The 16,337-nt window shown below is 47.4% G+C and overlaps 1 protein-coding gene across 4 annotated transcripts in view; it reads right to left on the reverse strand.

Moving 5' to 3' along the window:
* KIF16B (kinesin family member 16B) overlaps positions 1–16,337 on the reverse strand; it is a 276,855-nt gene that overhangs the window by 96,870 nt on the left and 163,648 nt on the right. For 2 of the 4 annotated variants that reach the window (XM_049699212.1, XM_012533190.3), the window contains exons 18-23: positions 12,142–12,174; positions 11,737–11,790; positions 8,879–10,237; positions 5,182–5,334; positions 3,184–3,280; positions 2,407–2,457 (exon numbers count right to left, since the gene is read on the reverse strand). In XM_049699212.1, the coding sequence (XP_049555169.1) occupies positions 2,407–2,457; positions 3,184–3,280; positions 5,182–5,334; positions 8,879–10,237; positions 11,737–11,790; positions 12,142–12,174 (1,747 nt within the window). Of the gene's footprint in view, positions 1–747; positions 1,092–2,406; positions 2,458–3,183; positions 3,281–5,181; positions 5,335–8,878; positions 10,238–11,736; positions 11,791–12,141; positions 12,175–16,337 lie in introns of those variants that run through there. The other 2 variants (XM_049699213.1, XM_033429440.2) reach the window with 2 other exon arrangements.

A 16,337-nucleotide genomic window follows, 5' to 3' on the forward strand; every position in this document is an offset into this window, starting at 1 on the left:
GCCTCACTCGTGTCGCCCGAAGTCCTGGTAGGGAACCGGCCACCAGCTCAAGGAAGCCTTTCAAAGGGCACTCTGGAAGCTTCAGCATTTGGTCTGGGAATCGCACGAGCGTCTGCTTAAGCACAGAGCCCATTCTGGTACCTTCCACCTCTAGGCAGAAGGCGGAGCCCGGCGAGGAGCCTGGGAAGTCGGCAGCTGTGGCTCTGTAGGGCACCAGGCCCCCTGCCCGCCCGACGGCCCCTGACCCTTCCCTGCTGCTGCCAACCTGAGCTTCTTCGGGAAAAGAATGAGCTTCTGGTGACACCCCGGGTGCCTCCAAGAGCGTGTCCAGGGGTAAGAGTTTCAGAAACGGCGGCCTCGCGATGAGTGCTGCTGCACGGGAGGCGAGCCCCCAGGGTCCCACAGGCTCCCCGCGTGCCTGCCCACAGCAGGTGGCTACTGGTGTCTCTGTAAAGGTCTGAGACCCGCTGGTAAAAAGATCCCAACCCGCTGCTTCCCTCTGGCCTGACACTCACGGGTGACCCCAGAGAGCTCACTGCCTTGGCCACCACCTCCTCCCTGGCTTCCTGCTCCCGGCAGAGCTCGGAGGCCAGAGCCCTCGGGGGGGACGCTGTGGCTTGAGACACTTTCAGAGAGAACGAGGCAGAGGAGCTGGCTCTGCCTGGTCTGTTCGCTCCCGCTGTGCACGGACACTTCCTGGGATGCGCATTGCAGCCAAGTCCAGCTGGACGTGACCCCCGGGCTGTGTTCACCTTCAGGGGTCGTCAGTTCACTGAAATTTTCTGACTCACCCTGAAAATGTCCCTCACCGTTGGTGCTGCTTTCGCTAAGAAAAGAGATTTTAGTTAGATCGACGTGTTCTGGTTGAGAGCCGCCCCGTTACAATCGCTGCTGTGCGACGGCTCGGGCTCCGAGGGCTGAGACCCCCGCTGGCGGGCCCCTCCGCCTGGCGCTGAGGAGGGGGCAGAGGGACCTGAGATGCTCCGGGTCGCGGGCCGGATCCAGTGGTGGTTCTGGTCCACCTTCCTCCTCTCCTCTCGGCTGGGGGCGTCAGTGACTTCTTTGGACAGCAACGGGGCAAGAGAGCTCTTCTGTCAAAAACAGGTGAGATGGGGCTGTGGCACCTTTTGCGATTCTTTTCCACATGAAGATTCTTGCGGGCATTGGTTTTCATCGTGTGGATTAATGCAGAGGCTCAATCGAAAGCCTAAGCCATGCGCGTTGACTGATTCATGATTTCAGAAGAGAGGACCTGATTCACACGCAAAGCATCGATTTCCGTATTTCACATCTTATACATCGCCAGCTATTTTGATCAAAATACGTTGTAGGGGATTGATCCACAGTACCCACTTCTTGGTCTAGTATTTTATTTACTCTAAAATAAACCTTAAGACCTTTGATGCAATTTTCCAATGGGCAAGTAAGAGTAATCGGGGCAGACAATGCAAATCAGAAACTGATAAGTATTCCAACTTCATGCATGTTTCTCTGGCCTCTTGGTTTGTTTCACTGGAATCCTTTATTGTAAATGCCCCGCTGAGATCGTCATAATGATATCTACAAACCAGCACCATGAAAGGTTCACTGCCAGCCTGCTACAGACCAGGCACGTGGACACAAAGAAATGAAAGGCAACGTCCTTCTCTTCACAAGGTTACCTGCTGAGGAAACGGATGTCCACAGGAAGACAGTGTCATTCCTGGATGGTGGGGATGGAGGGCCAGGTGGTGGCCAGTCTCCCATGGGACACCCACCCCTCCGCCGCTCGCTCTGTTCAGTGATGTAAGATTTCCACCACCTCATAGTTTTGCTTCTTTGCTTTTTAATTTAGGAGTGTATGTAAGGAAAAGTCCCTCAGCGGAGGAAAATACAGATAAAGGCTTACAAATCGTATGCCCAAACAAACCTTGGTTTGACAACCCACCAGAGAAATAAGCTACCCAACCAAGAGTATTTCCTCTGCACCGTTGCCAACGCAGTCGATAAAACACGCAGGGTTTCTAAAACCTCGAGAAGTACCCAGTTTCATTTCCAAACCCCCTATCTGATTCTGATTATATAATTCAGCCTTTTAAATGCAGACCAAGGGAAAGGATACTGCTACGAAAGAGAAACTGGGCAAAGGGCCTCTACCACAGCTACACGCCATTCAAACAAAGTCAAAGTAGTTTGCAAAAAGAAAAAAACAACACAAAAAAACCTAACAATAAATAAATAAAGCAGTTTGCAACCAGCAGGATTCCATTTAATTTTAAGTCATATAATAGCCTGCCTTGCTTATTAGCCATTAATCTCACTGGGACCTTGAAATTCTAATCATGCAACTAAACATTAAGAAAATTTAATCACACAAGCATGCTGTAATTTAAGGCAACCCTATCAACCTGAAAACTCATTACCTACCTCATATTTTAGCTTACGTTGAACGGTGCCATTGTGAAGTTTCTCATTATCCTGAAGAGAAAATAAAAGCCCTCTATATTAAACTATAGCATGTTCATAAAGAGGGAAAAAATGATTTGATTACAATATTTATGAGAACAAAATTCTAAGGAAACATACTTGTCATTCCACAATGACAACCCTTCTTGAGAATTTATATTCCCAAGGTAAACGGGACTCTATCGATACATCTGCCTGTAAGGCAACTGAACCATTTATTCCTAATCTTAAAATTCGAAGAACGATTTTAAAGGCAAATTTCCTTAGGACACTTCTTAATTTGCAGGGTAGAAATGAAATGACTTTATTTTGATAAAAATCAGCTTGTCACAAGTATGTATCTTCTCAAAGGCAAAATTATATTTCTACTTGGGATAATTTATCGAGTGAATTTAAATACTTATGGAAATTGATTATATTTTTGGAGAAAACAGAAAGGTGTTACATGTAGAATTTTTATAAATCAAACAAAGTAAATAAAGCACTTCAGGAAACTTCATATTCACTCAAGAATTTCCCCCAGAAGTTCAAAATTTTAAAATAAAGTTACTCTTGAATTAATACTATTTATAAACTGTTAAGCTCCACCCGAGCAATATTTAATATTTCTACAGCATTTTGCATCTAAATTTTCTGAGAAACAGTACATAAAAGACCCCCCCCCACCCCCCCACCCCCGCTCCTTACTGAAAGGTCATCTTGAAAACGAATAACCAGATCACCTGCTCCTTCACTCACCTTCATGGTCTCGGCAGGTGCACTGCTGCCATCGCCAACCACACGGTGCAGACCCTGAAGGCGCCTCTGGACTTCTTCTTCAATGTAAGCACTGATCCTGGAAGCAAAAGAGATGGGGGTCCGTGACCGCTTGTAACCACACAGGGCATTCTGAGATCTTTTCGTTACCATGCCCTTTGCGGCTGGGAACCTTCTCGTTCTAAATGCCAAATGTAATCACAACTCAGGCTCTGGAACATTTGTCAACTTTCTAGGAAATCTAATGCCATGTGTTTACTATATGGGTTTTCCCCAAACAAGAGAGGCCTGGACGAATAACGAATCTTGGGAACAGAAGGGAGACTCAGTGATCCCATCCAAATCCCTCCCTATGTCCTGAGCAGAACCTCTGCTGCAGGACAGGGGAGAGTTGCAGACTTGGGTTCCAGATGACTCTGCGGTCTCAGAAGGCATCACTACCCAACACTTCATTCACCGAGCCTCCGTTTCCTCGCACAGAAAACGATGATTCTTATTTCTCACAAAACACAAAATCATTTCAGAGGATTAAAAGGAAAAACAAAAAGTAGATGCACTCTCCACAGACCTTCACTAGTGGATGGAACAATGTCTCACATCATTCCTGCTCTGTCTTGTCTCTGCACCCGGCCACGAGACACCACATTTTAAAGGTCTCTAGACCTTCCAAAATGCCTGGTGAAGGGTCAAGATGGCTGAAGCCAGAAACAGCTGTCAACCGAATATCTGGTACCCCATACGACACAGGGAAAACAGCTGGTACCCAATACGATACAGGGGATACTGTGTGAAGTACAGCCATCCACCCAGAGGAACCAGGGAAAGAGAGAATTTGGGTTCCATCAACATCTTTCTAGTGGCTCAGGCCGCCCAAAGGCAAGGCTTTCTCAGTTCTAGGCTCCCTGCCCCAGTTCTACAGACAATGAATTAGACGGATTATTTTAAATGAAGCGTTTTGCATGTTTACATCTTAGCACACTAAAAAATAAAAAATCTGGTTGCATCTTTCTAAGCCCATGCAAAATCCTACACACATTTCTGTACTACTGACCATGGCTAAATGACTTTCTGATATGCTGGGTAAAGAGATTAATATTACAGGTAAAACAGCCCCACAGAATGGAGCTAGGGTAATAAAATGCAGCATTCGCCTTTCAGTATTTCAGTAAAGAAAATCATATGCAACTGAATCTGAACCAAGGCCCCTTAGAAACAAATCTCCCTGGACCTTAAATTTTAAATGAGCACCACAGAAGATGCAGACCTAGATTTAAAGGACCATAGAGGCTCATGCCATTCTGAGTACATTCTGATATCTGAATACCTAACTCCTACCAGCCAGGGCTCAGGACTGCCCAATTTGAAATGTCCCCATGACGTAGATGGGGTTGAGAAAAATAGTCAATTTTCTTATAGGCAAAGAATGATTAGGTTGATTTAGCTGAGGGCTGTAAGCCACAGGGCAATTCATGATGCCACCCAAGTTGAAAATCATTTTCCTATAGTAACATCAGATTTGTATTTATGCTATTCGTGATCATTCTGAATATACTGGTACAGTCTTTGTGACAGACTTTATCTATTTGTAATCTATGGCTTCTATAAATTATTTGTCAGCACAAGGTCCTTCTTGGTACAATTCAGTTAACTCTACTTTGTTCCTCTCAACCTAGCCTTGTATCACTTCTTTCTGGATGAACTGGTTTCCCTGAACCTTTTAATTCAACCTTCTCACACAAACTCCTTGCACCAGTATTCCTTAGATTTGGCCGGTCAGGTCTCAGGTCTTGGGCCCTTTAAAATGACATCTCACCCCACCACGGGCCAGGTAGCAGCTGATCAGGACAAAGCATGTCGTGGGGACAAGTACTGCTTATCACCTTTGATAGAGTCCTCCATATGCAAACTGGCCAATATAAGGTACTGTGAGTCATTAAATCACATCAGAAATAGGCATGCCATCAGTTTAATGTCCAGTACCTGGCATCCATCAGGGGGACCAGGTAAGACTTTTCAGCACTGGATGGCAAGCTGGAAGAAGCAGGTTCTCCCTCCAAGGTCCCACGATGCCCTTTTTGAACACCATCGACCTCACAGATCTTCTGCTTCAACTGCTGGATTTCATGTTCTAACCTACAGAGATGGAAGTTCTGTGAATTCACTCATTAACAGTATCTCCTGAGAATCTTCCCTAGAAACCATGCGAGATCCAGACCAAAACTGTGCAAAGAGCTTTACCTTCCAGTAGAAAAGGTACCACATACCTATAAGACAAGGTATAAGGTGATAATAGGCCACAAGAGCGGTGCAGGACAAGTGCTACAGGCACCCAAAAGTTGGAGAGAGTTCTACCATCAAGGGCAAAGATATTCCCACTGTGCTCAGCAAATCCTCAGAGCTAGATGTGCAGGATTCTGAGTCTCAAACCCAGCTTCAACAAAACAGTTGGTTGTAGCCTACATATCAGATCCCAATAAGTATTTCTATTTGACAAAAGAGATCTCCGCTTTAAAGAATTCTTTAAAACTGCCAATCTAGGAGAACCTTCATGGTCAAGGCAGTTCTAAGTTGAGTCTTCACGGGCCAGTGGGAATTTGGCATTTGGAAATGACAGTGGGTGGTGTTCCAGGTGCAGAAACAAAGGGACTAAGCCACAAAAACCAGGAATCCGCTTTGGCTAAGGCAGTGGGTGTGGAAAACAGAAACAGGCGAGAGAGACCTAGGAAAGCAGGCTGAGTATCTAGAGAAATTAATATAAACCATGAGCTGTGGAACCAAACATTTATTTCCAACGACAGATGATACGTCTAATGTAAGGTCGACTGTGTGTATGGCTGGTCTCCCACTGGCCCAGGCACGACTGAATCCAGGGCCATCAGGCTAGAGGGCCAAACTTGCCAGTAAATTTGGCCCACAGAACCATCTAGGGGCTGCAGCCCACTCACTGTTAATGACAGCTGGGTCTCAATTTCTTCATGTATCAAATGAGGGAGTCAACTAGTCTCTCCAAATTCCTTCAGGTCCAAAATTCAGAGAGTCTGGTTTCAGATGCTGACACGCCACAACACTGCCAGCTCTCTGGTGTCGCCAGCAGTGATTTGACTGCTCTATCCTGAACGTGAAAGCCAAGGTCTTGGCTCTCGGAAATGTGATTATGGGATCACCAGGGTAGGAGCTCCTGGGTCCGCGGGAGACAATGCCCAGCTGAACTCAGCCTTTCATCTGTCTACCGATTACTGAGCACCAGACTGCAGAGCATGCAGTATTCTTGAAGGAGGAAGGACTGAGCACAGAGAAGTGATGTCAGGGGCCAGGTGGTGGGCAAAGAACCAGGGAACAAGGTTAACACAGAATCTCAAAGATGGTAAGGAAAATGAGCCAATGCACGTAGGTGGTGGCCAATGTTTGTAATTAAGATGATGCCTACAGAGTTGTTCAAAGACATCCTTCAGGGCTGGGCAATGGGAAGGACTCCACACAGCAAAGAGGCACCAGTGGGACCCTGAAGGCTGAGCAGGATTTCTAAACATGGCGAGCGACAGCAGGGCCTTGCATGGAAAGGGTCGCAGCACACGAGAAGAACTGGTCTGCCCAGCAGTGGCTCTGTCGTCAGCAGACAGGAGGACAAAGTGGGCACAAGCTGGATTCGAGATGCAACTCTACCACTTTCTAACTGCCTGACACTTGTCCCATCAACCATCAAGGAGAAAGAAGAAAGAAAATGATTAAATCTCGCTCATAAAGCAAGCTGACAGGGAAAGCCAAGTGCACCGTTGGTCCAATCTGGCTCCACGTGAATTTGATATTTGGCACTTTGGAAATTCACAAGAGGTCAGCTCAGGGTGCACAGCGGGCCCTGGCTCAGCCATGAGAACCCAGAGATAATAAGACACAACACCAGTACCCCCAGAAGCCTGCAGGACCATCAAAGCCAGAGCAAAGCGCTCAAAATTCGCTGGCCTGAATTAGGGCTTTGCAAAGTCTACTCCATCAAAACACAGGAAGCTAAAAGCCTCCTTTGCGTGGCTTCTGGAGAAAAGCTGACATCGGGAAATCGTTACAGTGTATCCACTATAATCGAGTATTAATACTAAATGGCCAGGGAGCGAAGCCGGTTGACAAAAGCCAGGACACCAGGCTCCAAGCCCCTGCTGCATTCTCACTGCACAGCGCAGGATACAAATAGAGAGCGTGCCCTCCACTGCTGTAAATTTCCTGGGGCTAGACCTTTGTCCAGCAATTTCATTTACATAAGGTACCTACAATCATTTTCTTAAACCACAGACCTATTTCTCTGAAGTCACAGCATTATGGTTTTTGATTGTCACCTGTCACTGTTTTGCCTGGGGGGATTACTGGAGAGCTTGGTAAACAGAATCCAGTTTAAGCAGATGGTTTGAAAGGAGGCTGTCCTGACCTTTTCAGGCAAGATGGTGGACAGGGGCTCAGGCAACACCTCCCAGTAGGTCTTGCCTCGTCATCAGCATGGATCCCAGGCCTCTGCCAATGTCAAGCTGGGCTCCTAGAGGCCAGCACTCCGGGCTTCTGCTGCAGCCCCTCGGGAGGTGCTGTGAGGGGAGGGCTCCTGGGGAGGGGGCAGCATTCCAGGCCCCCGTAACCTGGGCTTCAGTTAAGATCTCAACAGACCAAAGGGTCTGGAACTAAAGAAAATACACAGGCCCATGCCCTCCTCATGAGGGTAAGGACACTGCGGCCCCAAGGTGGAAGAGCCTGCCCAAGGCCAGCAGGGCAGGAAGGGGTTGGGAAGGGCACAAAGCCCCCTTGCGGGACACCAAATCCGATGACGTCTGCACAACAGGCGGCCGCCAGTCTCTCTGAGTCTTGGCATCGCGTCTGCAGGGTTAGCAGAAAAAGCATCCCCCAGTTCACGTATTTATTTGTCTTGAGATCCTACCTCTGAGAAGCAAGGTGACAGGCAACAGGTAGAGGAAGAGAAATATTCTTCCTTTATCATGAAAACAGCGCTACTCCCTAGTTCACAACATCGAAAATAATATCAGAGAATCATGACCTAACATGCCTGGATAGACCACCATGTTTGGAACATCTAGAGAGCTTTGCTTGTTTATTTTTTAATACAGAATCCTGAGGTGTCCCTCTGGATTCTCAAACACTGAGAATCAGCAGGGGTGGGGGGAGGGATATTTTTCAGTTCGCTGCCAGGTGTGGAAATCAGTGTTTATGGAACCTGTGAACAAGTGCTGGTCAAGGTCCCAGAGAAGACATGGTGGGGGGGGGGGGAGAGGGAGGAAGGGGAGGGAAAGGGCAGCAGAGGGAAAAGGAGTCAACGAAAGGGAATGGGGTTTGGGGAGAGCACCGAAGGAGGGAGGGGGAATCCGGCTGGAAGCTTTCTCAGTCTTCCCTGTTTATCAAATATTAAACACACAGTCAGAGGTCAGTGAGGTAACAGACATGGGCTTAGTTTGTGTGTTTTTTCCAACTTTAGGCCAGTGACTCTAAACCAAGGATCCTAAGGAAAAAGAAAAGAAGGCTAAGCATTTGCCAGTGAATCAGAAAACATAAAGGCTACAGAATTACTTTTTCAAACAACAGTGAGAGACACAGCACCAGGGCTAGAAGCCGCGCCATCACAGCCCGAGGGTTAATGCCGTGGGGCACGGAGGGTGTGGCAGGCGTCCCCTCGGGCTCGGCTCACCTCTCCCGGTCCTTCTCCAGGGCTTCCTGCTCGGCCCCCAGGCCGGCCCGGAGCCCGGACCGCTCGCTGCCGCCGGCGGTCAAGGTGGCCGGCTTCGGCCTCCGCTCCTCGGCCCCCAGGCCCCGGGCGTAGCGCCGCTGCAGCGCAGAGTGCCTCCGCTCCAGCCGGGCCACCGCCCGCTCCAGCGCCTCCCTCTGCTGCTGCTCCCGGGATTCCAGGATCTCCTTTTCCTTCCGCCTCACCTTCTCCTCCTGACGGGCCACGTTGGCCGTGAACTCGAAGGTGGCCTGGAGCTTCTGCAGCTGGCTGGCGCTGGCCTGGTACTGCGCGAGCTGCTCTTCTTTTTCTTCCATCTCTTTCTCCACTTGGTAAAGAGTGTTGTCCAGGCCGAGAGGACCTCGGTCGAGGATCTCGCAGGCTCTCTGTTTCTCTTCCAACAGCCTCGGCAAATGATGCTGCAGGAGATACTGGAGCTGGCTCTCCTTACACTGCAGCCTCCCCTCCGCCGGCTTGATCTGCTCCGCATCTCCAGCCGCGTGGGGGACATCTGCGGCACCACCATCCTTCTTGAACAACAACCTCGATTCTTCCTTGCTGCCAGATTTTAAGCGCTCCAGGATTTCACGTTCTTCCTCCACTTCCTTTTTCAGGAGCTCCTTCTGCTGAACCAGCTCCTTCTCCAGGGTGGTCAGCGCGGCCAGCTGCCTTCGCTTGAACGCTAAGAAACGCAGCTGCGCCCGTTCGAGCTCCCGGCCGTCGCTGTCCCCCTCGGCACAGGCCTCCTTGGCCCGCAGGAGACATGCGCGGATGCCCTCGAGGTCCTGCCGCTCCTCCTCCGCGCGCTGCGCCTCCCCGAGCCGCGGCAGCCGGACCAGCTCCCGCTTCTCCCGGAGCTGCTCCTCCAGGCGCGCCACGCGCAGGACCTGCTCCTCCTCCTGCCCCTCCAGCCGCCTCCTCTCCTGCTCCAGCCTGACACACTGCTCCTCTTTTTCCCTTTTGAGTTGCTCCAGCTCCTGAAATATCTGAACCTTCTCGGCCTTCTCGTGGCTGTTGAGTTCTTGCAGCCGCTGGAGCTCTTCCCGGACGCGGAGAAAGCGCTCCTCTTCCTGTTTCTTCTTCTGCAGCTCCGTCTCCTGCTGCTCCCTCAGCCTCTCCTCCTCGAACCGCTCCTTTTCGGCCAGCAGGTCCTTGAGCTTGCTCTCCAGGTGGAAGCTGCGGCGCTTGAGGCTCTCCTCCTGCTTGCGGATCTGTAGCTGCACGATCTCAGTCTCCTTGCGCTGGGTCTCCACCTCCTGCTGCATCCGCTCCAGTGCAGCCTTGTCGGACTTTTGCTTTTCCTCCATCTCTTCTATGAGTTTTCTGAAATGCAAATCGTTGACTGATCGTTATTTGAGCGCTAGGTTCAAAAGCTGCTCTAACTTCTCCCTAAACAGATACCTCCTAGAAATGGACATACACCACACACCCTTCACTAAATTAAAAAAAAAAAAAGAGAACAGCACTTTCCTTTTAATATCCAGCAGCATGCTGTTTAATTTTTTTACTCTGTAACTGTCCAACATATCATTTGCCTAATCTCCTGAAGTAGCTTCTGCTATCATTTCTTTGCAGAACCTATAAGCATAATGTGTTATGCATGATATAATTTTTAAAGCCCCCTGAGCTCAAAGAGAAAGAGGCATGCCCAATTTAAATTAAATGTGAATAATTTTATTCAGCCCAAAGGCTAAAACTCAATGGAAATTCGGTTACAAAATGACATTAAATAAAAATGCTTATGCTGTCCTCAACTCATCAGGGTCAAATATCAAAGTCAAGATAATCGACACTTCATTGTTCCAGCTCAAATGACTACACGCTATTTAATCACTAGTTTAGGACAAATGGTAATCACCAAAGGATCCAAAATATTAGTTTATTAATGCATAACATTGAAAATAACGTCAGTCGCCATTAGAATACTTCAATGCATGATTCTGGCGGTTACGTGTCATGCTGTGTCTTAGAGAGCAAAGGGTCCCCACTGGGTGCTAAGTCAGTGTTTCGAGGTCAGGGTTGCCTCCAAAGCAAGAACACAGGGCGCGTCAGAGTACGGACGCACGGCCTCCATCTCCTGAGCCACCCAAGACCTATCGTCCATGATGCTGTGAGCTGAACTAATTCATCTGTAACATCCAGACCCCACGCTCTAGAAAATAAATAGCCAAGGTGTAGATTTTCTGCGGCCTTACTTTCTATTCTAATATCTATCCTTGGTCCATTTCTTGGCTTGTTAAATAGGACAGGAAAAAAAAGAAAACTACTTAGTTTTATCAAAGAATTACATTCAGAACATATAAGAAATGCTCTCCAAATCAATGAAACACACACACACACACACACACACACACACACACCCCAAAAGGAAAGGGAGCTGAGAACACGCAGAGGCAGATTAGAAAAGGAAATACAAATGGCTGGTCAACATAAGGAAAGAGGTTTAAAAAGTGAGGAGGCATAAGAAGGGGAAGGGTCATTCTTTCGGCTTTTTTAAAACTCAGGATATTATTAAGGAAGAAATACTTTTTAGTTAAATTTAAACAAGTCTACATTTGATGTATTACACTTAAAGAGTGTATTAAATTTGCCTACTGACTCTACTCCCCCGTCTCACAAGTATTTGAAGATGAGCTATTTAAAAAATTCAAACGTGAAGTAAAACTAACCAGCTAAAGAGAAAGGAGCTACAGTCATCAGACGTGTAAATGATGGACACGGAGCCAGAGGGAGAGGACACAGACACAGGTGATCTCAGCCTAGGACATCAACACAGGCACCCACCCACTCTGTGGTGTTATGACTCCTACCACGTGGCTTACCTTTTACTTTCTAATTTCTCAAGTTCTTCACGCTGTTGCCGCTCAAATTCAAGTCTAATAAATCAAATGAAAATGAGTCACTTTTCTGAAAGAGCTTTTTTCACTCTCTTATTCTCTATATGTAGTTATATATTACAAAGAACACTGGTTTGTCAGGTACGCTTTTTAATCATTATGGGTTAGCAAGTTTAAAATGTATTCTTTGCTCTATGACTATGATTATAAATTAGACATACTTTGGGAGTGCTTGAATTCAGGCTGAAAAGAACATATTTTACTTGAAGGAAAGCAAACAAAACACCACTGTACGGGACAAGCAGAGTTAAAGGAGACTTCTAAACAAGGAGCATGCCTACCCCATGCAGCCTAGCCACTGATTAGTACAGAAAAGTGGAAAATCTCTACCTTAGACAGATGGGTCCTTTTATAGGGAAAAGACTGCCAGGGAGATGAGAGAGAGAGAGCACAGACATCAATTAAGAAAAGAATTAACTGTGGGAACATCAGGAGAAAAACAGTAAGGTACTTAAAAGCCAGTAGCCATGCACAAATTGAAACGTCTTCTTATACAGATCACATTTTCCAATCATTTCTTGAAGCAAATTCTCCAAAGAGTTAGCTATTATGTTTTACACACTTCCCATGATAACTAGAGCACTAATAATAACTAAGTACCAACCATAATTGCCCACGGAAGTCAAATTCATGTTTTTACTACTTTATAAATGGTTATACTGTATGGAGGTTTCTCGAGATCCTCCTGTAGTTAGTGGTTAAATGACAATGGAGCTATGGGGGCTACAGAGATTATGAACAGATTGACCATAGTGGTAGCAAACTAAAGGGGGCTAGGTCACTGGGAATTTTAAAACAACTCGCTAAAATATTGATAACAAGTTGACTTTTTCTCAAATACTAGACTGAATTACTTCAAGGTTTCACTATACCTTTTAAACAGCATGAACTGTAATTCTTAAACGTTTTCCTGTTGTGGTGGATAGCAAGTACAGCTAAGAAGCTGAACTATGGAAAAATTCATCAGTCAACTGTTCTCCTTGGATAAGATCATCCAGGTTGGCAACAGTTACCTTTACAATGAGCTAACGAATTTTCAAATAGATCTGTTACCAATTTAATTTGGGCTAAAATTGAGAGTAAGATGTCTGGGGGGTTTTGCAAGCAGAACTGAAGGCAGTGCTGAGTGATTTACACGTTTGCTTATTACTCTGCCTTCCCAGCAAATCCTGAAGATAGCACAGAGTACCCGATCTATTTAACAGATGAGAAACCCAGAGCTCAGAGGTCTGAAAGAACTTGTCCACGGTCATGATGGTAAGATGTGGTGGAACCAGGGCTTGAACCCACGATAGCCTGCTTCCAAAACATCCTCAATTCGTTCATTTTATGAGCAATGCTCCAGTTTGTGATATATAATAAGAATATTAAATCCTTCATTGAAACTTATCATTTAGGGTTATATTTATCTTTCTATCAAATGAAAATGATCTGTGGATTACAGGCACCGCCATCCATGAGAAATCAATCACGTAAATATAGTGTATGAAAGGGATTTGCCACTTCTGGAGCCCAATCCACATGCCATCACGCTAAGCCGGTACAGGGTTTCATTTAAGTTCATATATGATCACTCTCTTTTATATAACGATAAACAGAACCTTGGGAATGCTTCCTAGTACCTATTTTTAGACTTCGGTACAGTTTAGTCTTTCTAGAGATAATTACAGTCAAAAAAAAATAAAATAAAATCACCGGATAAAACACTTTCAAAACCTGAGGATTTTCCTAATAGAACTGTCTTTATTCCTGATTTACACTTTCTGTGAACATCCGCTCAATGTGACCATCAGCAGACAATGTCGCTCTGCTCTGACAGTGTCACAAGGCAAATGCTGCTCTGAGAGGTTCGAATGAAAACCTATCACCAGACAGTTTACAATGTGCAGGTGCTTGTCCTAGCACTGAGCGTGCAATACCCTCACTTTGTTCTCCTAACCCTAGCAGGTCTCATCCCCATTTTATAAAACAGGAAACTGAGGCTTAGATGAGGTAAGTAGCAGAGGGAGGGCTTGAATCAGTTTGGTATTAAAATCTGTGCTGCTAACCACTGCAACTGTTTCTAATGAGTTGTGTGGTCTCAGCAAGTCATGAAATGTGAGTTTTAATAGCTTCATCTCCAGTGTGACACTCTGGGCACCTACGTATTTTACTGAGCACAGTGCCAGGCGCTGTGCAAGGCACAGGGGATACAGAAGTCCGGAAGTGAGATATGTCCCTGCCTCCGTGGGGCTCCCAGTCTGTAAGTGACAGTGGAATAAACATGAGGGGCGCACCCAGTGTGTCACAGCCAGGATGAGGAAGGACACAGGGTTATAACACACCGAGCGGGTGCTGGTCTCAGAATTTGGTAGGACCTAGAATCAAGGCAAGCCTCCCAAGGGAACTTCCACCCGGGCTGTGCCACTCTTCCTCGGGCATGGTGCAGCAGCTCAATAAAGCCAGGTCTTGGCTTCCTGTGAGGGGAGGGGCAAGACGTGAAGCTCAACGGGACACGAGAAGCCACACGGTGCAGGGCCTTGGAAGTTATATTGAGGACTCTGCACCTGACCCCAAAGACGGTGGCAGAAAAGTGTCTTGGAACAGGGTTGTTAGAGAGCCCACAGAGAACACATGAGAGGAGAAGCCACGAAACAGATCAGGAGGCCTGTGTCGTCACGGAAACAAGAGATGATGGAGGCGGGACCCAGGATCACTGGGATAAGGAAATGCCAGTATCTTCTGATACGCAGGGGTTCAGTTGAGAAAACCTGCTAATGGGCTGGATTTTGTTGGAGGTTGTGATGGGAAAGAAAGAGTCAAAGATGACCCTCAGGTTTCTGGCCGGGTCACACAGTGGGTGGGGAAGCCGAGCTTCACGGCCAAGAGGCTGTGCTAAAAGGTCAACTGGTCCGAATACAAATGCTAGTGGTTGTGAGGCTAAGCACGAGTTATTTGATCTTGGATGCTTAATTTTTACAGACTTTGAAGAAAATAACAAGCCCTCCCTCAAAGAAGACAAACATTCATCTCATCAAACAAGACCGTACATACAAAGTATCCGTATCAACATCCACGAAAGAGTCATTCTACACCTGGGTCTGAGGACTCGCATTTGACTCTCACAATGGTCCTGTGAGGTAGGTGCCACCCTTCCCCCCTTTTACACACGAGCAGTGGCCACGACTCCAGTAAATGGCAGAATCAATCGACTCCAGAGCCCACAGTTTATCCCTGTGCTGCCTTCAAGAAAGTAAGCTCGATTTTACACATGTTGAATCTAATGATTCCAGGGTCAACCAAATTGAGACGTCCGGCAGGCGGGGGATACAAACGAAGATCTAGCGCTTGGGCCGTCATCAAGGACGGACATACAGACTTGGAATTCACCAGCATCTAGATAGGAATTACCCAGCACATAGGTATGGAATGTGAATAAAGGAGCTTAGTGCAGAGTTTGGAAGACCACACACACTGCAGTGACTGGCAGAGAAGGATGGGCCCTTAAATGAGGCTGGAGATGAGCAGTTAAAGACAGAGAGGGAGGATCCCCTTGATAAATAATGATTCCCATTTCCTCAAAATTAAGAGTTTAAAAAGAAAAAGAGGGCTTCTCTGGTGGCGCAGTGGTTGAGAGTCTGCCTGCCGATGCAGGGGACACGGGTTCATGCCCCGGTCCGGGAAGATCCCACATGCCGCGGAGCGGCTGGGCCCGTGAGCCATGGCTGCTGAGCCTGCGCATCCGGAGCCTGTGCTCCACAACGGGAGAGGCCGCAACAGTGAGAGGCCCGCGTACCGCAAAAAAATAAAAAGTACAAGAGATCATGCAATCAACTCGGCACACACCCCCGTCGCTCACCAGACACCCCTGCTCCTGTCCTCCCACTACTGTACAGGCCAGGAGACTGAGGCCTGGGGGTTGGGGGGGCGGATCAGGGAGAGGCCCAAGGTGACCTCCTCTTTAGAGAAGTCAAGGGCAAAGTTCACCTCTTCTTACTCCTCCTCCATTCCTACTTCAACTCTGGAATTCCATCTCACCTCCTTAACCAAACCACGGCAACGTGTACCCCAGAAACAGCCTCCCAGAGTTGAATACGACTCACCACTCCCAGATGGACCTCTCCTCTGTGGACAGACCAGAACACTGTGCCACAGGGAATGTTCCTGCCACTTCATTCAGCCATGCCTGCCCCATGTCCAACAAACCTTTAACGAGCACCTACTATGTGCAAGGCAGTGTGTTAGACACACAGAATGGACAAACTGTCTTCAGGTCTTAAGCGTGAACTGTAAGTGTGTATGGATCACACGGTACGTGAGGAGCCCAAGGAGAAAGTTCCATTTTTCCCGTGCCGGGGTGGAGGGAGAGCATTTATAGCTGCATGCATGGGAGGGGGCCTCGCTGTCTGTCTGAGCTGGGCCTGGCTTGACAGATGGACAGAACAATGGCCACAGTGTGGGGAGTGGGAAAATCGAGTGGAACAAACATAGGAGAAGGAAAACGAAAGAAACAAGCAAGGCACTGAGCATGAGGAACAGGAGCTAGT

The sequence above is a fragment of the Orcinus orca genome, chromosome 16 (genome assembly GCF_937001465.1).
Source record: "Orcinus orca chromosome 16, mOrcOrc1.1, whole genome shotgun sequence".
In the NCBI taxonomy this organism is placed as follows: Eukaryota; Metazoa; Chordata; class Mammalia; order Artiodactyla; family Delphinidae; genus Orcinus; species Orcinus orca.